General features: G+C 41.6%; 1 protein-coding gene across 2 annotated transcripts; it reads left to right on the plus strand.

The window, feature by feature from the left end:
* Positions 1-3,938: 3,938 nt before the first annotated feature.
* On the plus strand, positions 3,939-19,919 carry LOC131894928 (vomeronasal type-2 receptor 26-like). Of its 2 annotated transcripts, none has more exons than XM_059245299.1 (6): positions 3,939-4,147; positions 7,637-7,928; positions 10,920-11,717; positions 15,406-15,645; positions 16,369-16,492; positions 18,896-19,919. In XM_059245299.1, exons 1-6 carry the CDS (start codon positions 3,939-3,941, stop codon positions 19,876-19,878), a joined length of 2,646 nt encoding a protein of 881 aa, XP_059101282.1. In that variant the 3' UTR covers positions 19,879-19,919. The 2 variants fall into 2 exon arrangements, with proteins under 2 accessions (XP_059101282.1, XP_059101289.1); XM_059245306.1 differs by having other exon boundaries at positions 15,406-15,615.
* The last annotated feature ends 5,642 nt before the right edge of the window (positions 19,920-25,561 follow it).

Consider the following 25,561-nt stretch of genomic DNA (forward strand, 5'->3'; position numbering starts at 1 on the left):
CTTCAGCAATGTGGTAGGATACAAGATTAACTAAAAAAACAATATTAGTAACCCTCCTATATACAAATGATAAATGGGCTGAGAAAGATATTAGAGAAACATCACCCTTTACAATAGCAACAAATACTATCAAATACCTTGGAGTAACTCTAACTAAGCAAGTGAAAGAGCTGTATGACAAGAACTTTAAGTCTCTGAAGATAGAAATGGAAGAAGATATCAGAAAATGGAAAGTTCTCCCTGCTCATGGAAAGGTAGAATCAACATAACAAAAATGACAATCTTACAAAAAGCAACCTACAGATTCAGTGCAACCCCCATCAAAATCCCAACACAATTCTTCACAGACCTGGAAAGAACAATACTCAAGTTCATATGAAAAACAAAAAACCCAGGATATCCAAAACAATCCTGAACAATAAAGCCACCTCTGGAGCCATCACCATCCCTGACCTGAAGGTCTACTATAGAGCTATAGTAATAAAAACAGCTTGGCATTGGCATAAAAATCGACATGTGGACCAACGGAATCTAATTGAATACCCTGACATTAATCCGCATACCTGTGAACACCTGATTTTCAACAAAGAAGCCAAAACTGTACAATGGTAAAAAGAAAGCATCTTCAACAAATGGTGCTGGCATAACTGGATGTCAACATGTAGAAGATTGCAAATAGATCTGCATATATCTCAGCATGCAGAAAACTGAAGTCCAAGTGGATCAAAGACTTCAATATAAATCCAGTTACACTGAACCTGACAGAAGAGAACGTGGGATGTAGCCTTGAATGCATTGGCACAGGAGACCATTTCCTAAATATAACACCAGTAGCACAGACACTGAGAACAACTATCAATAAATGGGACCTTCTGAAACTGAGAAGCTTCTATAAGGCAAAAGACATGGTCAATAAGACAAAATGACAGCCTACAGAAAAGGAAAAGATCTTCACCAATCCCACATCTGATAGAGGGCTGATCTCCAAAATACATAAAGAACTCAAGAAACTAGACATCAAAATAACAAACAATCCAATTAAAAAATGGGCTACAGAAGTAAACAGAATTCTCAACTGGAGAATGTCAAATGGCTGAAAGATATTTAAGGAATTGCTCAACATCCTTAGTCATCAGGGAAATGTAATCAAAAGACTCTGAGATACCATCTTACACCTGTCAGAACGGCTAAGAACGGAAACACTGAAGACAGCTTATGTTGGAGAGGATGTGGAGCAAGGGGAACACTCCTCCATTGTTGGTGGGAGTGCAAACTTATACAGACGCTTTAGAAATTAGTATGGTGGTTTCTCAGGAAATTGGGACTCAATCTACCTCAAAACCCAAATGATACCACTCTTGGGCATATACCCAAGGAATGCTCCATCATACCACGTGGACACTTGCTCAAATATGTTCATAGCAGCATTATTTGTATGGTTGTAGGATACAACCTAGATGCCCCTCAACCAAAAATGGATAAAGAAAATGTGGTACATATACATAATGGAGTGCTACTGAGCAGTAAAATACTATGTCATCATGAAATTTGCAGGCAAATGGATGGAACAAGAAAATATCATCCTGAGTGAGGTAACCCAGACTCAGAAAGACAAATATGGTATGTACTCACTCATAAGTGGATACTAGAAGTAAAGCAAAGGATAACCAGCCTACAACCCACAGCTCCAGAGAAGATAGGTAACAACAAGGACCCTAAGTGGGACACATAGAATGCCCTGGGAATGGGAAATAGATGAGATCTCCTCAGAAAACTGTGGCTGAGGGGAGCAATAGAGTGTAGGGGTGGTGGATGTGAGCATGAGGGAATGGGATTGTCTAGCTGGAACATGGGCAGAGTGTGAGAGCATTGAAGGAGATTTCTTGATAGAGGGAGCCATCACTGGAATAGGAGAAACCTTCCGCTAGGGAAATTACCAGAAATCCACAGGGATGACTAAAGTTTGATTGCTAGCAGTGGTGTAGGGGGTGTCTGAGCTGGCCTATCCAAGTGATTAGATTGGTGAATACTCTGTCATCATAGAGCTTTCATCCAGTAACTGATGGAAACAGATGCAGAGAGCCATGGCCAAGCACCAGGCCAAGCTCTGAATTCCAGTCTAAGAAAGAGATGAGGGATTCTGTGAGCAAGGTACATCAAGACCATGATTAGGATACTTACAGATATAACTGAACCAAGCTAGTGGTAATTCGTGAACTTTGGACTGACAGCTGTGGAGTCTGCATGGGTCTGGACTGGGCTCACTGCATTGGCGAGACAGTTGTGTAGTATGGCCTGTTTGAGGGGACCCTGACAGTGGGAATAGGATCTATCCCTAGTGCATTAACTGGCTGTTTGGAGCCAATTGCCTATGGTAGGACACCTTGCACAGCCTTGATGCAGTAGGAGAGTCTTGGACCTGCCTCAGTTGAATGTACCTGACTCCCCATGGGAGGCCATACCTTTTCAGATGAGTACCTGTGGGTTGTGTTGGTGAGGACAGCTGGGAGGAAGTGGAAGGAGATATGAGGGAGGACCTGTCATTGGTATGTGGAATGAATAAAAAATTTCTCAATGAAAAAGGAAAAAATAAAATAAAGTTGCATAATGAAAATGGATGAACTGTACAGTATGTGAAGTATGTCTCAATAAAGCTTGTATTAATAAAGAATTATCTATCAATTACAGAATGTGAACTTCCATTTTATCCTGATATCTAAGAAAAGATCAAACATTGAAAGTGAAAGTTCAATAAGCATAGGCTGAAATATTAGTGAACTGGAGTATTGCTGGTTTTTACTTATCTGTTTTTAATTTTATACATTATTGCTTGATAGATTTGTGTGTGCATGTTCCCATCTATGTTTTTAAACATGCAAGTGCCAAAGCACTATGTGGAGGTCAGAGGATAAGTTTGAGAAGTCAGTTCTTTTCTCTCATCACCTACGACCTGTACATTTAATGAGGATCTTCAGGCTGCCTTTACTTCCTAAGGTGCTGAGCCATCGATTTGGCTCCACTTTAGGCTTCAGTGTGGGAATTATGATTATGTTAGAAAATTCTACTCATCTGTTGGAGTAACAGAGTTTAGAATTTGTCTTCTTACCTGAGTATATCTTTTTTGTATGTATAAAGTGTGTGTGTGTGTGTGTGTGTGTGTGTGTGTGTGTGTGTGTGTGTTTGTGTGTGTGCCATGGCTTGTGTGTGGAGAAAGAGGATAACTTTGTAGAGTTGGTCCTCTCCTACCTCTATGTAGGTTCTTAGTATCACACACAGGTCATCAGGTTTGTGTATCAAGTGATTTTTACCTGAAAACCATCGTGGCAGCTTTGGGATCTGTTTTAAAGTAATAGAAGAAAGGCTCAGTCTTTTGGGAGGATTTCTCATGACTCTACAAAGACATGGATATTTATTGTTTTCTACTGATTGGTTGTTTGTATGTCCAAATTATCCATGATAAACCACTGTAAAATTTTCTTAAGGAACAACAAAGATCACCCCGAACATAGAGTGTGAAAGAAATAATCCATTTTAGCTACTAGGGTATTTGCTTCTTGTACCTACCTGGTCTCTCTACAAAACAGTGCCCTGAGCACAGCTGGTCCTGCACTTGCAAGTCCCACAGGAGACAATCAGACCTGTTGTCATCCTTCCTCTAGTCTGCAGATGATGCCCAGAGCTGTGACCTTGGATGCAGAGAGGCCATGAAGCCTCAGGAGAAGGGGATAATACTTTTAATGACTGAGATTTAGTGACTACTCACCTTCACCATATCACAATCAGTATTCTCCCCACAGCCTACAAACCTGGAGTTCCCAGTGTGGTCTTAGCCTGAGGTCCTTGATCAAGGGCAGTCTCCCAGATAAAAGCCCCATTCACTGCTAGCCACTGCCCCATGTGGGGCTGTCCTGTCACTGACTGTCTGGCCCCCAGCAGGCATGTGGCTGTGTACTCTCCTTCCTGTTCTCTTTGGCTGTTTCTCTGGGTCTGCCTTTTCTGCACCAAGATCCTGGCTGTTGCCAAGTCAGAGGCCTCGCTTCGATCGTCCTGGAGATGTAATAGTGGGGGGCAGCTTCTCCATCTTTGACCTCTCTATTGGTAACCTGTCTGACTTCACTGCCCCACCATCTGGACTTGTGGCTTCAGGGTAAGTGCTGGATGTGGGATAGGATTCTCTTAAATCCAGAAGCAGCTTTACAAGCTTGTGTGAAGTTTTGGATAAGGGTTGATTCTCATAATCTGAGATAGATGGCCTCCACTTTTCTCTGTGTATACATGGAGCAGCTCTGGTGCTCTCCTTTTACATCACTTCTGTCTGTCTGTCTTTCTTGTTTGTACCAGCCTGAAATATAGGCTTCTAATGTACTGTCTTTAATGTATGTGCTCCAAAGGCCAGGGGCGATTCTTGATTCTTTTGTATATCCTCGGTTCCTAAAGTGGTATCTAGGTAGGTGTGTTTGTTGAATGGGTTATTGTGTAAATAATAGATTTTTCATTATTTATCAGCCTCCCTGATTCCTCTGTACTATATTCCTTTGGCTTGTTATTTTTTTTCTATGTCTCATAAGCCTCCAATTCACTAGGAACTTGAAGATAACCTTGAATTTTTGATCCTCCTGCCTCCACTTTCTGAATGCTCAGATGATTGGACCATATCACCAACTCCTTAGGTGCTGGAGATAAAACTTATGAACTGAGCCATCCACAGTCACACTTTAAGATATTTTTGTCCCAGCTTTCTCAAAATACTGTTGCATGCAATAGTTCTCAAACAAGTATTTGGAATAATATTTGGTTTTTAGATGTTTGTTTTTAGCTTTATTGGTTTTTCGTTGCAGCAATGACTGAGCATAGGGCATATGGCTGCACTCCTAGCCCTCAGGAAGCTGAGGCAGGAGCAGTATTCGTTACAGGCAAGTTTGGGGTATATAATGAGACTTGAGTCAAAAAGAGTTGTTAAGAGGGTTTTCTACAGTAACTACCATCATTTTATAATCAGCTACAAATGCAAGAGACTTTCACTACTGATTTTTCACATTAATCATCATTTATATTACTTGTTTTTGAGACAGTAAACTTCTCTGTGCCCTGACTAGTCTGGATTCTCTGTGCAGTTCAGACTAACCCTCACACTCAGGATTATAAGCATGGGACAACACAGTGGCCACAATGTCTTGTCCTTGAGTGTTTTTTTTTTCTTTTTCGAGAGAAGGTCTTACTGTGTAGATGATGCTAGCCTAGAACTATCTTCTTTCCTCTACAAGCTGATTGCTGGAATCACACGTGTGTACCACCATACTTGGATCCCATGTTGTTTTTTTTATTAAAATGAGTAGTACTTGTATGTGTGTATTGGGTACAAAGATGTATTTTAATGAACATTTACAATATAGAATATTTCATTAACTCATCAACAAACCCACCACACTGTGTACTTATGTCTTCATGATTTGAATATTTAAAATCTAATGTGGGAATTGGAGACAGGAGAATCTGTAATTGAAGGTCTTAGGGTCTGGGGAAATTCCTGTATTGGTGACCTGTCCCTCTGTGCATGCCTGAAGACCTGAGTTTGAATTCCCAGAACCCACGTGAAAGCCTAGCATGTTGAGCCTCTGTAACCCTGGTTAGGAACAGTGAGACAGGCAGATTTCAAAGGTCACTGGCTGGCCAGCCTATCTGATTGGATGAGGTCCAGGCTCAGTGGTATAACCTGTCTCACAAAATAAGGTGAAGAGGGGCCCTGGAGATGCCTTATGGGGCAAAGTGCTTGGCATGCAAGCTTTATGGATGACTTGATTCCTCTCTGAAACCCACATAAAGGAGGAAGGAGAGAACTGACTCAAAAGTTGTTTCCTGACATCTATGTGTTATAGCATGTTTTAGTCTGCAGACACATCATATACACACATGCACACAGAATAATGTTTTTTAAAGGTGGAGAAGCAATTGTGAAAGATATCCTGACATCACATCGCCTTTACCCTCAACGAGGATACAACCATGCACACACATACTAACTCTGCCACACACACACACAGACACACACACACACACACACACACACACACACACACACACACACACCATGCTTGAAGACAATGCTAGAAGTCATCTTCTGTCTTATACATGCATGCACATACATATACAGATGATGACTGGGGTCATTTTTGGCTAAATAGTGAGTGTGAGTTCAGACTGGGTGGTGTGGAGACTCTGCATCAAAACAACAAAAAAATGTACTCTCAACATTAACATTTAGAAAAAATACACCAACATCAGCTGGATGCGGCAGCATTTTCCTTTAATCCCAGCACTCAAGAGTCAGAGGCAGGTGGATCTCTGATTTCCAGGCCAGCCAGGGCTATGCAGAGTCTTTTTATGTGAACAGCCCCATATTTGTATATGCACATATGTAGCTCACTTTTCTCCTTTCAACACCTCCCATGTGCCTCTCCCGCTCTAATTCATGGTCTTTTATTCTTTACTTATTTTGGTGTATAAATATGCAAACAAATATATAAATACATTAATGTGACCTGTTGAGTTAGTTTAGTGTTACTTGTATGTATATGTTTCAAAATTTTGTTGCATTTTTCTTGGTTCCTTTGATATTTTTATAATGTGCATTTTGTTTAATTCTCACCCCCAGCCTTTCTTACCTTCCTTTCACACCTGCCCTTCCTTCCTCCTCTATATAGGTCCTTTACCCACATTCATGGCCTTTTGTTTCATTAGCCATTGATTTTTTTCTTTTTTTTTGTTTTTTTTCTAGACAAGATTTCTCTTTGTAGCCCTGGCTATTCAAGAACTCACTTTGTAGACCCGGCTGTCTTGAGCCCACAAAGTTTCACCTGCCTCTTCCTTCCCAGTTCTGGGATTAAAGGCTTGTGCCACAACCACTGGGCTGTGACCCAGTGATTTTAACCAGGGATATCTGTGTGGTTGCAGGTTTGGAATTGTCCTTGTAGTTTGTGGGTTCACCTATTGGGTACATGACTGAAGACAATGAGTCTCTTCTCCCCCAAATACATTAGTTGACAATAGTTCAGCAGGGAAGAGTAGGGCCACACAAGGAATTTTTCAGTGCATGATTAGCTGCTGACAGGCTCACAGGTCTGCAATGTCTGAGTCATGTTCTAAAGACATCATTTCACATCTCTTCTCCATGTCTTCTGGCTCTTGGGTTCAATACTTCTGAAATAGATGTTGGTTTCTTTTGATTGTAACCAGCCATACAATGCAATAGATTTTTACTTTGTTTTCATGACACAGAGTTTCTGTAAGTAGGTATGGTGCCTGAGTTTGGCTATGTAGTCCATGCTGGTCTCTAACTCAGCAAGATCCACCTGCCTCTGTCTCTTGAGTGCTGGGATTAAAAAAGTGTTCTACCACACCCAGCTTATTTAATACATTTTGATTTATCCCTCCTGTCTTCTTAAACTGTCCCCTCTGGTTACTGTCTCCACATTCCCTCTGACTCCCCTTTATGTATTCTGAACTGTGCTCCTCTGCACATCTGTGTGCAAGTATTTGTGGAGATGTAGGTTTTACATGTATCCCTTGAGTCACTGTGTTTATTCTTGTTCCATTTACCCCATCATGAATGATGAATGTGGGCTTCTCCTTTCCTCAGAGTTTCCAACTGGGGCTACCGGGTGGCCCAGAGTTTCGTCTTTGCCATCGAGGAGATTAATAGGAGTGCTCACTTGTTGCCCAATGTGACCCTGGGCTTCTCTATTCGAAACTCTGGGGACACAGTGCATGGAGCCCTCCATGAGACAATGAGCTTTCTCACGAGGCAGCAGGAGCCCATCCCCAACTACACATGCCAGCATGGCTCTCCTCAGGCTGCCTTGGTAGGGGACACGAGGTCATCCCTGTCTGTGTCCATGGCCAGACTTCTGGGACTGTACAAGTTTCCCCAGGTGAGTTGCTGAAAGTCTCCTTCCTTCCTGATTGTAGTGCAATCCTTTACTGATGATAGTGAAAATGATGGTGATGGTCACAGTAGTGAGCAGCTCTACTGTGCAATCCCTTACTGATGATAGTGAAAACGATGGTGATGGTCACAGTAGTGAGCAGCTCTACTGTGCAATCCCTTACTGATGATAGTGAAAATGATGGTGATGGTCACAGTAGTGAGCAGCTCTACTGTGCAATCCCTTACTGATGATAGTGAAAACGATGGTGATGGTCACAGTAGTGAGCAGCTCTACTGTGCAATCCCTTACTATGATAGTGAAAACGATGGTGATGGTCACAGTAGTGAGCAGCTCTACTGTGGAGCCAGGTTTCCTGCAAATGTTCTCCGTACCCAATATGTTTCTTCTCTATATCGATACATTGGAGAGAACTATTGTCCCTCTCATTTATGCGGTAACTTAGAAAGTTCTTTTTTATTAAAAATATTTTAAAGATTTACTTATTTCTTTAATGGGTATGAGTATTTCGTGTAGACGGATTTCCAAACAGTCTTATTCAATAAGAAACGCAGAGCCAAATACAGGAGTGAAAGCTGTAGAGATCAGAGAAGTAGTGAGAGCCGCCAGCTAACCTTAGCTCACCACGCTGCCATAGCTTCCCAATTAACAGCTTCTTTTTGTCTAACCTCTGCCTTTATTGCCTTCTCATTGACTCTTAGCCCAACCACCTCACTTCCTCATCACTGCCTGTCTGTACAGACCTCCAGGTCTCTATGGTTGTTACTGGGATTAAAGACGTGTGCCACCACGCTTGGTTGAGTCTTTGAACACACATCGATTCTGCTTGCCAGGTGATTGATGAAGGGCGTGTGCTACCACTGCCTGACTTTTGCTTATGCCTGGCTATGTCCTCTGATCTCCAGACAAACTTTATTTATTAACATACAAATAAAATATCACCACAATTTTGATGTCATGTATATATATATATGCATATGTATATATATATATATATGCCACATATGTACATGGTGCCTATAGAAGTCATAAAAGGTCATTGAATTCCCTAGAACTGAACTTACAAAGGTCTTTTAGCTGACATGAGGGTGCTGGAATTGAGCCCTGGTCATCTGAAAGAATAGTAATACTGTTACACACTACCATTTCTCCAGCCCTTTATCTATTATTGTTATTATTATTGTGTGTAAGTGTGTGGGTATATGTGTGTGTGTGTGTGTGTGTGTGTGTGTGTGTGTGTGTGTGTGTGTGTGTGCATGTGTGTATATGCACTCAACACTGGAGCCATGGTGCCCATGTGGAGGTTAGAAGACAACTTTTGAGAATCAGTTCCTTTCTTATACCATGCAGGTACTGCAAGCCAAAATCAGGTTTCCAGGTTTAAAGGCAAACACCTTTACCTGAGGAGACATCTCATCTTTCCAGCATACAGAGAAAAAACTAACAACCCCCCAACCTGTTGTTTGAATCTATGATTGTCTTTTAATAAAAACCCAGAGCCAGATATCAGAGAGAAAGCTGAAAGATTAGAGAAGCAGAGCAGCCAGCCACTAGTTCTTACCTCTACGAAATCCTCAGTCTAAAGAGAGTGAGTTCCTGTTTCCTCACACCTTATATACCTTTCTCTGCCCTGCCATAGTACTTCCTGGGATTAAAGGCGTGTGTGCTTCCCAAGCAAAGGCATGAGATCTCAAGTGCTGGGATTAAAGGCGTGTGCCACCACTCCTGGCTCTGTCTCTCTCCTAGACTGGATCAATCTCATGTAGTCCAGTGTAACCTTGAACTCACAGAGATCCAGACTGACCTCTGCCTCCTGAGTGATAGGATTAAAGGTGTGTGCCACCACTGCCTGACCTCTACATCTAATCTAGTGGCTGGCTCTGTCCTCTGATCCTCAAGCAAGTTTATACGGTTACACGATATATCACCACAAAAACCCAACTTCTCTGTAAACGCTCCTGGCTATAGTTACTAGAGCTGGGATTTGAGTCTAGGCCACTGGGCTTATGCCACTTGCTCCCATCTCTTCCACGAATTGTTCCCTGTAATCCAGCCATCAGTCTCATTCCCACAATGGAGGCCATATATGACAATCATCTCTTCAATTCGTAGTTTTAAGAAGTGACTTGAGGATAATTACTTCATTTAAGGTGAACAATTCAGTGACTTTCATCTTGGCATGATTACCACAGTTGATTTGAGAATGTTTTCATCTTCCTGCAAAGAGACATCCCCCTCAAACTCATTGACTACCACATTCCATCATTCCTACCCTAAAGCAATCTCTAAAATTTGTCCTCTGATCTTTACATACCTCCCCCCTCTCTCTTCTCTCTCTCTCTCTCTCTCTCTCTCTCTCTCTCTCTCTCACACACACACACACACACACACACACACACACACTCACACACACACATGAATTTTAAAAAGAACAACATAACAGCTGTGTACAAACCAGAGAGTCAGACCAATCCTAGCTGAGGTGCAGGGATGAAATACTAGAGGGCAGATGAAGGACAGATACTGAGAGGAGAAGAGGTAATGCTATGATTCTGGGCTTCATTCCAGAAGTCACAGGGCTGTGTCAGGGATGATCAGCCAGCGAGGGGCACAAAGCTGTTCGTAGAAAAGGACAGCTCTCAAATCAGGATACTTAAGTCCTTTCCTGAAAATTATTTGTGTTTTAAAATTTAATATGCATTTATGTGTATGTATATGTCTGTGTGAATCTATGCCACAGATGTAGGAGGAAGCCAGAATAAGGTATCAGATTTCCTGGAGCTGGAGTTACAGGCCGATGTGAGAAACCTGAGGTGTGTGTTGGGAATTGAACATGGGTCCTCTGAAAGAACAACCAGGGCTCTTAACTGCTGAGCCATGTCTCCATTCCCTTCCTTCCCACATTTAAACCAGATCATCAGCCCACGCCTAAGTCCAGATCTCATCCACTCTTCTATCCTGGCTCTTCCTTGACAGGTCAGTTATGGATCCTCACTACCCATCCTCAGTGACAAGATCCAGTTCCCATCTTTCATGCGGACCCTGAGTAGTGACTTCACATCCTGTCGTGCAGTTCCTCAGCTGATAATTCACTTTCAGTGGTCCTGGGTGATCATTCTGGCCCATGATGATGACTTTGGGCAGCAGGCCAGCTCTCTGGCCACTCAGGAGCTGAGCACAGCTGGTGTGTGCATTGAGTACACCCTCCATGTTCCTTCCCATGAGTCCTTGGGGAAGATTGAAGAGATTGTCCAGACGATGCAAAAATCCACAGCCAGGGTTGTTCTGGTTTTCCTAAGCAATTCTAATTTCCAGCCTATCCTGTATGGCTTATTGGATGTTGCTGTCTCAGGCCAGGTCTGGGTTAGCAAGGACACTCTGCATATGGCTTTTGCCCTGACCATTCCAGGCATTTCCCGAGTATTGCACAGCACCTTTGGCCTTCTGCATCACAGCAGCAGGGCAATTGGGTTCCCTGAGTTCCTTGCTAATCTGCGGCCCAGCCAGACCCCAGAAGACATGTTTATAAAGAAGTTTTGGGAGTTCACCTTTGGTTGTACATGGCCCCACCAGAGCAGCACAATGACAGAGGGTGTCCAGTTGTGCTCAGGGAATGAGAGTCTGAAAAACCAGCAGTATGCTCTCCCAGAAGTGAGTAAAATTGATGTTGCTTACACAGCTGTCTACAGCATTGCGCATGCCCTGCAAGACATGATAACCCGTGGCCACCAGCATGGGAAAGTTATAGACTCTCAGAACTTCCATCCCTGGCAGGTGAGAGAGGCATGTGTGGAGTGGGTGATTCAGGGATGGTTGGAGAAGGGGACATTCTTTCTGACTAAGCTATGGAGGTTAAAGCTGACTGCGTACATCATCAGGGATACCTCCTACTTGGAACTGAGAGGCATCTTAGAATGAACAATGGACAAGGATTCCATGCTATGTGTGTGATCTCAGATGAGTCAAGTCCCTGTGACTTGCCTAACTTTACAAATACACAATGCCTAGTAAAATTCATATTTCACATAACAGAGAGTAGATTTTTTTTATATACCAAATTTTTGCTTTGGTAAACAGTGGATGGGTTTTAGTATAGACTTACTGCAAATCAGAATTACAAACAATATCAAATACCATTCATTTATTTTTCCTTTTTTTGGTATATGGTCCATGTATGTGGGCACATGAGTATGGGTAAGGGGGGGGTGCACACTCAGGTGTACATACATGTGGAAAGTTCTGAGGATGATGAGGAATCACCTTTGAATCCTCTTCTATCTTGCTTTGGGGCAGGGTTTTTCATTCAAACCCAGAACTTGTTGATGTGGCTAGTTTTTCTAGCCAGTTTGGTCTGGGAATCTCCTTACTTGCATCTTTTTGGGGATGTAAGTAGAGACTGGCTGCCACATCCACCTGACATTTATGTGGGTTCTGGGGATTTGAAGTCTGATCTTAAAGCGTTTATGACCAGGGCTTTAATCACGGAGCCATTTCCCAAGTCCTTAATAACTTTCCTTTTAAAAATATTATTTGATAATTTTATACCCATATATATATATAAATTTTTATATATACATATAAATATATATTGGTCATTTTGCTCCCAGTCTCTCTCTCTCTCTCTCTCTCTCTCTCTCTCTCTCTCTCTCTCTCATCTATCTATCTATCTATCTATCTATCTATCTATCTATCTATCTATCTATCTATCTATGATGGGGACTATTGGGGTCCAGCCCCTCAATAGTCCTCTCCCAGGGTCTGGGAAGAATCTACAACTAGCTGACAATCTAATTAATTAGATATGAAATGAATCTACATACATGAAACTCTTTAGTCCATACACTTCATTCTTCTGAGTTAGTTCTTTCTCTACACAGCTTCTATTCTGCTCTCATGTCTAGCTCCTTTCTTGCCTGATTTCTCTCTATATTTATTGGCTGACCCCTGTAAGTTCTATCTTAATTCTCTCATCTTAGTTCTGCCCCATCTAGGTTCTCATCCATCTAGTTCTTTCCCATCTTAGTTCCTCTTCCATCTCCTTCTTCCTTATCTTGTTCTTCCCCACCTGGCTCTTCCTCATCTTCCATCTTGTTCCTCTAGTACTCTGGTCTAGCCCTTCAATCTAGTTCTTTCCCACCTAGTTGGTTCCTCTCCAGTTCTTCGCACCTATTTCTTCCATTCTCTTTTCTCTTCTCCCTCTCATCCTCCCTCTGAAAATAAAACTGCCTTTTATCCCTTTGGCCCTTATCTCTCCAAGCTATCTCTACTCCCACAGTTTCTGCCAGGGTGGGGGGAAGTATGCTCAGCCGCTAGGCAACTTGGCTAAGCAACCTCCTCCGTCACAGCTGGATGTACCTGTAAGTAGGAATTCTTTAGTTCTGAGTTAATTGTTAAGGGTGGATCTAAAACTGGAGATAAGACTTTGGAAAGGAGAAAGTTAAGCTTAATTAGCACATCTGCCAGGCCTTCTCAAACAGAAACTTATGTCTGTTCTTAGAGAGTACAGAGGTGTCTCTGATAAGATACTTTTGTCCATCCAGAGATGGTCCTGGCTGGATGCTGCTAATGATAATAATTACAGAAAGGCCTGAAATTAGGGATCCTGGCTGCATTACTGAACAGAAGGTTATCTGAATATTCCTTTAGTAGAGGGGAAATGGTGCCCAATAAATGATGGAAAAGCTACAATAGCACGCGAGACATTCATAGCAAGAAACGGCTGATAATCAAAAGCCAATATCACCAAGACTCCTTGAGCCTCAGCATGACCTCTTGATGGCCCTTGGCCTCTTCCAGGTATTAGCTTGTCATAATCAGCTAAAATCCTACTTCACATATTTTTGTAGCTTGCACCATATCTGTCTGTCTATCTATCTATCTATCTATCTATCTATCTATCTATCTATCTATCTATCTATCATCTATCTGTCTGTCTGTCTGTCTGTCTGTCTATCTATCTATCTATCTATCTATCTATCTATCTATCTGTCTGTCATCTTTCTTTCTTTCTCTTTCCTTCCTTCCTTCTTTCTCTTCCTTCTTTCCTTCCTTCCTTCTTATCTTTCTCTTTCTTTCTCTCTTTCTCTCTCTTTCTCTCTCTCTCTCTCTTTCTTTCTTTCTTTCTTTCTTTCTTTCTTTCTCTCTCTCTTTCTTTCTTTTTTTCTTTTTCTTTCTTTCTTTCTTTCTTTCTTTCTTTCTTTCTTTCTTTCTTTCTTTCTTTCTTTCTTTCTTTCTTTCTCAAACCCATTCAGCGTAGCCTAGGCCCAGATCTGTAAGGGGCCCCTTGGAAGACAGGTTGTTCCCTGGTGAGGTCACCAGTGAGAGTAGTGGGCGATGAAACAGTGTGTTTTCATTACTTCCACTCAGATGACCTGAATCTGTACTCTGTGCCTGGTGAAGGTGGTTTTAAAGCAGATGGACAGTGATAGGTGTTAGCTTTCTGGCTGAAGGTGACAGATTAAAAATTACAAGAGGTCAGACTTTGTGGGCCATGTCTGCTATTTTAGCACACAGGCAGTTGAGGCCAGATAATCCCCAGTTAAGGGCAACTTGAACAATACAGCAAAATCCTGTCACAAAATAAAAATATGTGAGTATGATGAAGTCTGTGTGTATTCTATGAAGAAGATGTAAATTAAATGAAGGCTGAGGAGTGAGTGAAGGGAAGTGAAAGGCTGGAGAAATTCTCTCTGTTAGGAAATACTTGAGTTCAGGACAAGAGGATGAGAAGTCTCACCATGGGTAGAAGTAATAGCATTGCAGATGGCAAGGCCAGCATGTGTCAAGACCCTAGAATGGAGCAAATAGAAGAGCATCATGGGTGGGACTGATGAATAATGGGAGACAGTTTGGAGTGAATGGGTGGTCTAGGTGAGCTGGGGAAGTCTGTGGAAGTCCTGGTAGGATTTGGAGTCTACTGAGTGTGATGGGAAGACTGAGGACAGTAGTACACAGCCAAATGAGACTCTGGAGCAGGAACCACATTGTCATGTTTTTGGGTTTAATTTTAAGGTTGTTGAGGTGGAAGAGTGGGTAATGGCACTATCCACAAGCATAAGTTGGATTCCTGAGTCCCACATGACAGCAGGAGAGAACATTCCTGAGAGTTGTTCTCTGGATTACACAATATGAGTGAGTTGTACACACACACACACACACACACACACACACACACACACACACACAGAGAGAGAGAGAGAGAGAGAGAGAGAGAGAGAGAGAGAGAGAGAGAGAGAGAGATTTAAAATTATCTGGTTAATTATTATGAATTATTACTTATTAAGGTTAGAACATTTTTTGCTAGTCTGAAAATATCATGGGTCCTTCATCTCCTTGATACCTAATGGGTCTACTTCTTGGTTGAAGTGGCACTGTTTCACTTCAGAGGCCAATGGCATGTGGCATCATGGATAACCTCCCCGACAGGTCCTTGCCATTTATAATGTCTCCCTTCCTTCCTCAGCTGCTTCTTGCCCTTAGGAAGGTGCACTTCAAGACTCCTGATGGAATCAAGATTATGTTTGATGCCAATGGAGATTTGGTGACAAAATTTGACATTTTCCAATGGCAGAAGACCCCTGAGGGTATATTTCACTCGGTCCATGTGGGTATGATAGACCCTCAGATCTCTTTGGGGAGCAAAATGATGGTCCATTTGAAGGAGGATCTTCAAGTGAGTTGCCTGACTGCAGTGATAAGTCTTGTCCTAATGTGTTAAAGTGACAGGGCAATTCTAAGCCCAGGGCTCCTCATCTCTGCTTGTGCATTTAGTTGATGAAGCTCTGGATGGGCCAGTCAGTTATAACTGGCTATGCTGTTGACCTTATAACAGATCTTTCTCTGAATGATATTGACTCACCAGCAAAAATGACCTGACAACACTGCATGGCAGCACTTTGTAATGTCTGCCAATACTTAAAATTGTTCTTCAAGTTGTATTTACATATATGAATTACTCCCAGTATATTATTTGTGTAGTATGTTTATGCCTATTGCCTATGGAGGTTGTGGAGGGCACTGGATCCTCTGGAAATAGAGTTACAGTGTGAACTGATCTAGGGGTACTAGGAATTGAACCCTGCTCCTCTGGAAGAGCAGCCTGTACTCTGAACCACTGAGCCTTCTGTCATGCCCCCATATCTTTGATTGCTGATATAGAAGCCACAGAGAGGCTGGAAAGACAACACATCAAACTGTTTAGCTATGTTTTTGAATCCCTTAGCCATGCAAGCCAGATGTAGCCCTTCCTCAATTACACTCAAAGTTACCTCTCCAGTCTGGCATCAATAGGATAGACATCTTTTCTGAAAGGCATCTATCTCATCTAGAGTTATGTGAGGCAACTGTTCTGTTTTGGTTCTCAAGCTGAGGTCAAGCATCTGTATTCCTGGAGAGTCCCTGGTGACACTATGCTCACTGTTACTAGGTGCCCAGCTCTGTCTGCAGTGAAAGCTGCCTTCCAGGGTTCAGCCAAGTGCCCAGGCTGGGAGCCCCCCACTGCTGTTTTGATTGCAGTCCCTGCCCCGAGGGACAGTTTGCAGACCAAAGAGGTAAGGGCATGTGGAGCTGGAATCTGAGGGTCAAGAGGGCACTGTGAGCCTCCTGTATTTGTCCATTGTCTTTGTTACTGTTCTACTGCTGTGAAGAGACACCATGACCAAGGCAGCTTCTAAAATAAAAGCATTCAACTGGGGCCTTATTTAGAGTTTTGAAGTGCAAGCCCATGACTCTCATGGCTGGAAGCTTGGCATCAGGCAGGCAAGCATGGCGCTTCAGCAGTAGTTGAGAGATTACATTAAGATTCATAGACAGCAGGCAGGCAGAGAGGTGCAGAGTGGGCCTGGTGTGGAAGTTTGATCTTTCAAAGGCAACCCCCCATTGACACTCTTCATCCAACAAAGCTACAACTCTAAATCCATCCCCCAAATCCACTCATTAGCAAGCAAACATTCAAATATATGAGCCTATGAGGGTCATTCTCAGACAAACTACCACATCTATCCACTGAGATATTGTACAGTCTTTTCTTTCCTGTGGAACACCAGCCAGAACTCTACTCATATAGTTGTTCTCAGTTAAATGCTTTATTGAGACAGATAAGTGTATGAACCATCAGTGGGCTGCATAATGATTTCTCCTATAGCAAACACTACATATCTTTGGTCCCCAAACAAGAAATAGGCATAAGTTACTTCCACAAGCTTCTAGTGGTCCTGTAATGGAACTCTGGCTTTTGCTCACACTGATGAATATCATTTGCTTTTTAAACCTCTTGTAAGTGGAATTGCATGGGTAGATGTTCTTTTGTGATTTCTTTCTTCCTCTGTATTAGTGGGGTTCATTCAAGAGGTTGAATTCCATATTGTTGGAGCTGCAGAACTTATTCCTTTACCATTCTGAAAGCTGGAAATGCAAAGCAAAGTTATCATCAGGGTTGGTGTTGTGTGCAGCCTCACTCTTGCCCTAGTACAGTCATCTCCTAAGTGTGTGCTCTCATTTCATCGTGTGTTTGTGTTTGTGTGTGTGTGTGTGTGTGTGTGTGTGTGTGTGTGTGTGTGTGTTCCCTCTTTTTTTTTGGTTTGTTTTTTGGTTTTGAGACAAGGGTTCATCATGTAGCACTGACTGGCTTGGAACTCACATGACACCAGTCTGTCCCCACACTGATAGAAAACTACCTGCCTCAGTCTTTCAAGTGCCGAGATTAAAGTCATGTGCAGCTACACCTAGTCTCAACTCCCCATTCTTATCAGAATAGCAGCAATGTTGGAATTATCGTCTGTCCTGATGACCTCATTTAAGATTTATTAGAAAATCTCCAGTTTACTTATGGCAAAATATAGTGGCATTTTGAGGTGCCAAATAAGAGGACTTCACAAAATGAAATTTGTGGGCACAACTCAGTTGAAAACATTTGTTAATATGACTAGTTACTGATACCATATTAGGAAAAAATGAAACATTAAAAACTCACATAAGAGACCAGATGTGGTGGCACATTCCTTGAATCTCAGCACTCAGTAGATGGAGACAAGAGTATCTTGGAGATTGTGTCTTGTTATTATAGTCAACTCAGTGATCTCCAGGTTCAATGTGAGATCCAGTCTCAAAAAATATGATTGTGAGGGACTGGTAAGGAGGTTCAACATTTAAGAGCACCCATAGGGGGACTCAAAATCATTTGCAACCCCAGTTATAGGGGACTGATGTCATCTTCTGACTTCTATAGGAACTAGAAATGCACATGATTTATACATATGTGTGTGTGTGTGTGTGTGTGTATGTGTGTGTGTGTGTGTGTGAACAAAAAAACACTCAACAAGTAAAATAAAATAAGTAATTCCAAGAAAGTTGTTTAGACTAGTGAAATGGCCCTTCAACTAAAGCATTCACTGTTAACTCTGACAGCCTGAGTCCAGCTTCAGAGACACTGACAGTTTTTCTGACCTTCAGGAGGATACCAAGTAAGTCTGATTAGAAAAATAAGGTGGGCAAATTGATTGGGAAACAATATCTGATAATCTCTGGTCCCACAAGCATGTGCATCAACTTACATACATGTATGCACACACAAACCTGCACATACACAAACTCACACAAATTAGGTATAGTGGTGCAGGCCTTTAATCACAGCACTTGAGAGGATATGGAACAAGTCCCAGGAGTTGAAGGTCATCCTCTGCTACTCAACAAGTTCAAGGCCAGCCTGAGTTACACGAGACACTGTTTGAAGACAAAACAAAACTCCTCACATAAAACAGATATAATTGTGCAGTTATTTCCTTTGTGTCTCTACCTCTAATATCAGCCATTCCAGCTCTGGACACCAGGAATAAATCATAAATAAATGACTTGATGGAAAGGCTGTAAGAGTACTTAGTGCTTGGGACGCCTTCCTTCAGAGCTGGTGTAGTTCATATAGTGTTGTAGAAATGGTGTCTGTGTGTCTCCCATAGACATGAAGAGCTGTCTTCTGTGCCCCAAGGAGCAGTACTCGAGCCACACGAGAGACCGCTGCCTGCCCAGGACAGAGATCTTCCTGGCCTTTGAGGAACCTCTGGGCTTCATGCTGGCTTTGGTGGCACTCTTCCTGGCTGGTCTGGCTGTCCTGGTTCTGGGAATGTTCCTGAAGCACAGAGACAGCCCTGTGGTCAGGGCAAACAACAGAAGTCTCAGCTACTTACTCCTGCTCTCTCTTTGCCTCTGTGCCCTGTGTGCCTTGCTGTTCCTTGGGCGACCCAGTGTCTTGACATGTCTCCTCCGTCAGACCACCTTTGCTGTGGTGTTCACGGTGGCTGTGTCCTCTGTTCTGGCCAAGACTCTCACAGTGGTCCTGGCCTTCAGGGTCACCAGGCCAGGGGACAGGATCCGGGTATGTCTGAGCCCTGGGGCTTCCTCCTCAGTGGTTCTCATTGCTTCCTTCATGCAGGTTGTTCTTTGTGGGGTCTGGCTGGCCACCTCCCCACCATTTCCAGACAGGGATATGGTCTCAGAGCCCCAGCACATTGTCATCCAGTGCCAGGAGGGTTCTGGCACCATCTTCTTCTGTGTGCTGGGCTACTTGGGTTTCCTGGCAGTGGGTACCTTCTCTGTAGCTTTTCTGGCCAGGGGCCTGCCAGATGTCTTCAATGAGACTAAGTTCCTGACCTTCAGCATGCTGCTCTTCTGCAGTGTCTGGACAGCCTTCCTGCCCCTGTACCACAGTGCCCGGGGCAAGTCCACTGTGGCTGTAGAGATCTTCTCCATCCTGGCCTCCACTGCTGGCCTTCTGGGTGGCATCTTCCTCCCCAAGTGCTACATCATTTTGCTGAAACCAGAGAGGAACACCGCTGCCTGGCTAAGGCAAGGCCACCAGGCACATCAGGAGAGACAGAGTGAGATGCTCCAGAGAAGGTGTGTCCCCACATCCACACCACAGGTCTTTATGACATCGTCCTAGGATGCATCACCTGGACAACCCGTGTGATTTTGTGTCACTGATTTTATGGGGATCTAAAGGAATTTAATAGACAAATCAAGATTAAAGTGAGATACTTTTAACAAAACACTCATGACTATCAGTTGATATTGGCCACATAGATGGTTATTTATTATTCTCTATGTATTGATAAAATTTATCACAATTAAGATAGTTTAGAAAGGGGAGCTGACAAGGTGGCTCAATGGGTAGAAGGACTTACCATTAAGCATGACCACCTGTGTTTGATACAGAGGATCCAGATGCTGGAAGGAGAGAGTTAACATCACTAAGTTGTTGTGTTACTTCTGCCTGCTAAGGGAAGCACCTCCTATTTGCATACAAACAAAATATAAATGTAAATTGTGAAAAGGGTGATGAAGTGATGATGACGTCAAGTGTTGCTGAGGGTGTGAGGAATTGACAGGCTGATCATGGATCTCTCCTTTTTGTAGCTGGAGTTTTCTCCAGTCCTCCCCAGCAAGATGGAGCCCGCAACTACTTATAAAATAATCACTCAGAAACTTACATTAATTAAACTGCTGAGCCATTAGCTCAGGCCTACCACTGACTAGCTCTTACACTTAACTCAGCCCATTTCTGTTAATCTGTATGTCACCATGTGTTCCGTGGCTTTAACTGTTGCCTTTACATGTTGCTCCCTGGATGGCAGGCTGGCGTCTTTCCCAGACTTCCACCTCCCAGCCTCTCTTCTCTGTTTGTCCTGCCTATCCTATCCTTCCTGCCCATCTACTGGCCAATCAGCATTTTATTTATTCACAACATACAGGACATCCCACAGCACTTCCCCTTTTCTGTTTTTTTAAAGGAAGATTTTAACTTTAACATAGTAAAATTACATATAACAAAAAAGTTATCTAGTAAGAACTACAGTTACAATATCTAGTCTATTTGTATTTGGCAAAATTAAAGAAGATATCCTATCTATCTTATATTTGTGAGTCTAAGCTTTTATATCTAACTTATCTCTTATTATAACTAAGGCTATTATAACTATCTAGTTATTAACTACATCAAAGACCTCAGAGGGATTTAATTTTACCTAAGAAATGGGAGAAGGCTTCAAGCGACTTTTGAGAGTCTTGTGAGAGTAGACAGAGACCGCTGGTAGCTTGGACAGTCATCTAAAGTTTTTTTGTAAAGATGGGGCATCTGTCTTTAGCCCACAGGCCCAGAGTCTCTCAGCCACTTTTCTCTGTGTCCTGTAGAATGTCTGGTGTTTTTTTTTCTGCAAAGCAGGGACCTGAAGGACCATTTTGTCAAGCAAGGTTTAGTGGTCATCTTTCTATGGGTCCTGCATGTCCAGTTCATACATTTTTTTAAGTAGTCCAGGCAAGGACAGTTTCTTGCCCAAATGGCTATTTTTGTCAAGAAAAAGATAAAATCCATGCAGAGCATCATCGATGCCCATCCTCCTCTCTGAAGTAAATCAGTGCTGTCAGGAGCAGACATGTCTCACTGTCCAGAAAGTCTAAATTTTTAAAAGATTTAAAATGCCATATTCTGTAGATCTTTGAAGTCTTTGAACATTACCTATCCATCTGAAATATATCTATGTATACCTAGAAAACTGAAGTAACATGGCTACAAGTATGATTATCATAGATGACTCATTATTAATCTATTTTAATTATCCATTACAATTTTAGATGAGTTGTACAAATATAATACCTTAAACATGAGTAGAAATATACACACAGTATAACAAAATTAACTTTAAATTTGTGTCAATAAACTAAAATCTATACCAATGTAAAACATTTCAAACAAGTTGTTGCTCTTTAAAAGTAGGTTCATTAATCTATTCTTTCATCCTATCATATCTATATGATAGCCCCTTTTTTTCTTTAGAAAGCAATTGCATTTATAATCAACCTATTGAGATCATTAATCGTGGGTATAGAACCTTTAACTGACAGTTACTGCACAGACTTACCATGTGATTTAACAATCTCACTTGTAGATATTTACTCAAGAAAAATAAAAACATGTCTGCAAGGACTGTAAATGAATCTTCAGAGAAGCATTATTTAGGCACTAAAAGTTGAAATACTCAAAATATTTATCAGTTTATCAATGTTTTGTATGACTTACTCATCCCTAGGACATTATTTGTCAATAAGAAATAAATATAAAAGAAATAAAATACTGTTTAATATGTGGTTAAATATTGAGAATTTTATACTGAGTTAAAAAATCTAGATAAAGAACATAATATGTTTTAATGTTGGGATCTATGAAGAAGCAAACCCAGAAAGAGTTATAATATATATATATATATATATATATATATATATATATATATATATATATATATTTTGTTTTGTTTTGTTTTGTTTTGTTTTGTTTTTCGAGACAGGGTTTCTCTGTGTAGCTTTGCGCCTTTCCTGGGACTCACTTGGTAGCCCAGGCTGGCCTCGAACTCACAGAGATCCGCCTGGCTCTGCCTCCCGAGTGCTGGGATTAAAGGCGTGTGCCACCACCGCCCGGCTCGAGTTATATTATATTTATATTGAGGTTTGTGGAGGGGAGATTGGAGGTGAAGAGTGTAGCCTAAAAGGTGCAGTAGTTCCTTTTGGGGTGATGAAGGTCTCAAATTTGTTTGGTAAGGCTCTAGAGGTGGTTCAAAGATTCAGCGCACTCACTCCTCCTCCAGAGGACTCAGTTTGGTTGCCAGAACTCACATCAGGCAGCTCACAGCCACCTGTAATTCCAGCTCTAGAGGATTCACCATCCTGGTCTCTGTGTGCACCTGAACTCATGTGCTCATACTGAACTCCATGCTTAATTAAAAAATGACTTGGTTGTAAGACTCTACTAAATTGCCATCCTTTTATTTATTTATTTGGCACAGTCTCTTTCCACATCAACCATGTTGGCTTCAAACTTATATCAATTGTCCTGCTTCAGCGTCCTGAGTGTTTGGATTTTTAGATGTAATCCCATACCTGAGTAGTTGCATAAAGTAAATGTTAATGGATGAGTTGTACACTATGTGAATTATGTCTCAATAAAGTTTGTTTTAAAAAAGCATTATCCACCAATTACAGAGTGTGGACTTCCCTTATATCCTGATTTCTAAGAAAAGATCAAGTAGGCTTCATCCCAGGGATGCATGGAGGGCTCAACATATGAAAATCTGTCAGTATAATACATCGTATAAACAAACTGAAAGAAAAAATCACACGATCATCTCATTAGTTTCTGAAAAAGCCTTTGACAAAATACAACACCTCTTCATGATAAAAATCCTGGAGAGATTAGGAATACAAGGAACATACCTAAACATAATAAAGGCAGTTTACAGCAAGTCAACAGCCAACATCAAATTGAATGGAGAGCAACTGAAAGCAATCCACTAAAATCAGGAACAAGACAAGGCTTCCACTCTCCTCATATCTATTCAATATAGTACTCAAAGTTCTAGCTAGAGCAATAAGACAACAAAAGGAGATCAAGGGGACACAAATTGGAAAGGAAGAAATCAAACTTTCCATTTTTGAAGATGATATGATAGTATACATAAGTGACCCAAAAATTCTACCAGGGAACACCTACAGCAGATAAACACCTTCAGCAATGTGGTAGGATAGAAGATTAACTAAAAAATCAGTAACCCTCCTATATACAAATGATAAATGGGTCAAGAACGAAATTAGAGAAACATCACACTTTATAATAGTCACAAATCATACCAAATACCTTGGAGTAACTCTAAGCAAGTGAAAGAGCTGTATGACAAGAACTTTAAGTCTTTGAAGATAGAAATGGAAGAAGATATCAGAAAATGGAAAGTTCTCCCATTCTAATGGAAAGGTAGAATCAACATAAGAAAAATGACAATCTTACAAAAAGCAACCTATAGATTCAGTGCAACCCCCATCAAAATCCCAACACAATTTTTCACAGACCTGGAAAGAACAATACTCAAGTTCATATGAAAAACAACAAAACCGAGGATATCCAAAATAATCCTGAACAATAAAGCCACTTCTGGAGACATCACCATCCCTGACCTCAATCTCTACTATAGAGCTATAGTAATAAAAACAGCTTGGCATTGACATAAAAATCGACATGTGGACCAAAGTAATCTAATTGAATACCCTGACATTAATCTGCATACCTGTGAACACTTGATTTTCAACAAAGAAGCCAAAACTGTACAATGGTAAAAAGAAAGCATCTTCAACAAATGGTGCTGGCATAACTGGATGTCAACATACAGAAGATTGCATATAGATCCATGTCTATCTCCATACACAAAACTCAAGTCCAAGTGGATCAAAGACTTCAATATAAATCCAGTTACACTGAACCTGATAGAAAAGAAAGTGGGATGTAGCCTTGAATGCATTGGCACAGGAGAGCACTTCCTAAATATAACAGTAGTAGCACAAACTGAGAACAACAATCAATAAATGGGATCTTCTGAAACTGAGAAGCTTTGTAGGGCAAAAGACATGGTCAATAAGACAAAACAACAGTCTACAGAATGGAAAAAGATCATCACCAACCCCACATCTGACAGAGGGCTGATCTCCAGAATATGTAAAGAACTTAAGAAACTAGACATCAAAATACCTAACAGTCCAATTAAAAAATGGGCTATAGAGCTGAACAGAGAATTCTCAACAGAAGAATGTCAAATGGCTGAAAGACATATAAGGAATTGCTCAACATTCTTAGTCATCAGGGAAATGCAAATCAAAACAACTCTGAGATATCACCTTACACCTGTCAAAATGGCTAAGATCAAAAACAGTGAAGACAGCTTATGTTGGAGAGCATGTGGAGCCAGGGGAACATTCCTCCATTAGTGGGAGTGAAAACTTGTACAGCCACTTTGAAAATAAGTATGGTGGTTTCTCAGGATATTTGGACTCAGTCTACTTCAAACCCAATGATACTACTCTTAGAATATACTCAAGGAATGCTCAATCATACCACAAGGACACTTGCTCAAGTATGTTGTTCATAGCCGCATTATTCATAGTAGCCAGAACTTGGATACAACCTAGATGACCCTCAACCAAAGAATGGATAAATAAAATGTGGTACATATACACAATGGAGTGCTACTCAGCAGTAAAATTCTATGACATCATGAAATTGGCAAGCAAGTGGATAGAAAAAGAAAATATCATCCTGAGTGAGGTAACCCAGACTCAGAAAGACAAACATGGTATGTACTCACTCATAAGTGGATACTAGAAGTAAAGCAAAGGATAACCAGCCTACAAACCACAGTTTAAGAGAAGCTGGGTAACAAGGAGGTCCCTAAGAGGGGTGCATGGAATGCCCTGGGAATGGGAAATAGATGAGATTCCCAGAGTAAACTGGGGTGTGAGGGGGAGCATTGGATTGTAAGGGGTGGTGGATATGAGCATGGGGAAATGGGGTGGTTGAGCTGGAACATTAGCGGAATGGGAGAGCAATGAAAGAGATTTCTTGATAGAGGGAGATATCATGGGGATAGGAGAAACCTGGTGCTAGGGAAATTCCCAGAAATCTACATGGATGACCCTAGCTTAGACTACTAGCAGTGGTGGAGGGGGTGCCTGAGCTGGCCTACCCAGGTGATTAGATTGGTGAATACCCTATCATCATAGAGCCTTTATCCAATAAGTGATGAAAACAGATC

This window comes from Peromyscus eremicus, chromosome 1 (assembly GCF_949786415.1).
Source record: "Peromyscus eremicus chromosome 1, PerEre_H2_v1, whole genome shotgun sequence".
Lineage (NCBI taxonomy): Eukaryota > Metazoa > Chordata > Mammalia > Rodentia > Cricetidae > Peromyscus > Peromyscus eremicus.

Coding starts and splice junctions, on each gene's coding strand:
- LOC131894928 (XM_059245299.1), top strand. CDS start 3,939: ATGTGGCTGTGTACTCTCCTTCCTGTTCTCTTTGGCTGTTTCTCTGGG. Junction 4,148..7,636: donor TCTGGACTTGTGGCTTCAGG/GTAAGTGCTGGA, acceptor TCCTTTCCTCAG/AGTTTCCAACTGGGGCTACC. Junction 15,646..16,368: donor TGACTGCAGTGATAAGTCTT/GTCCTAATGTGT, acceptor CACTGTTACTAG/GTGCCCAGCTCTGTCTGCAG.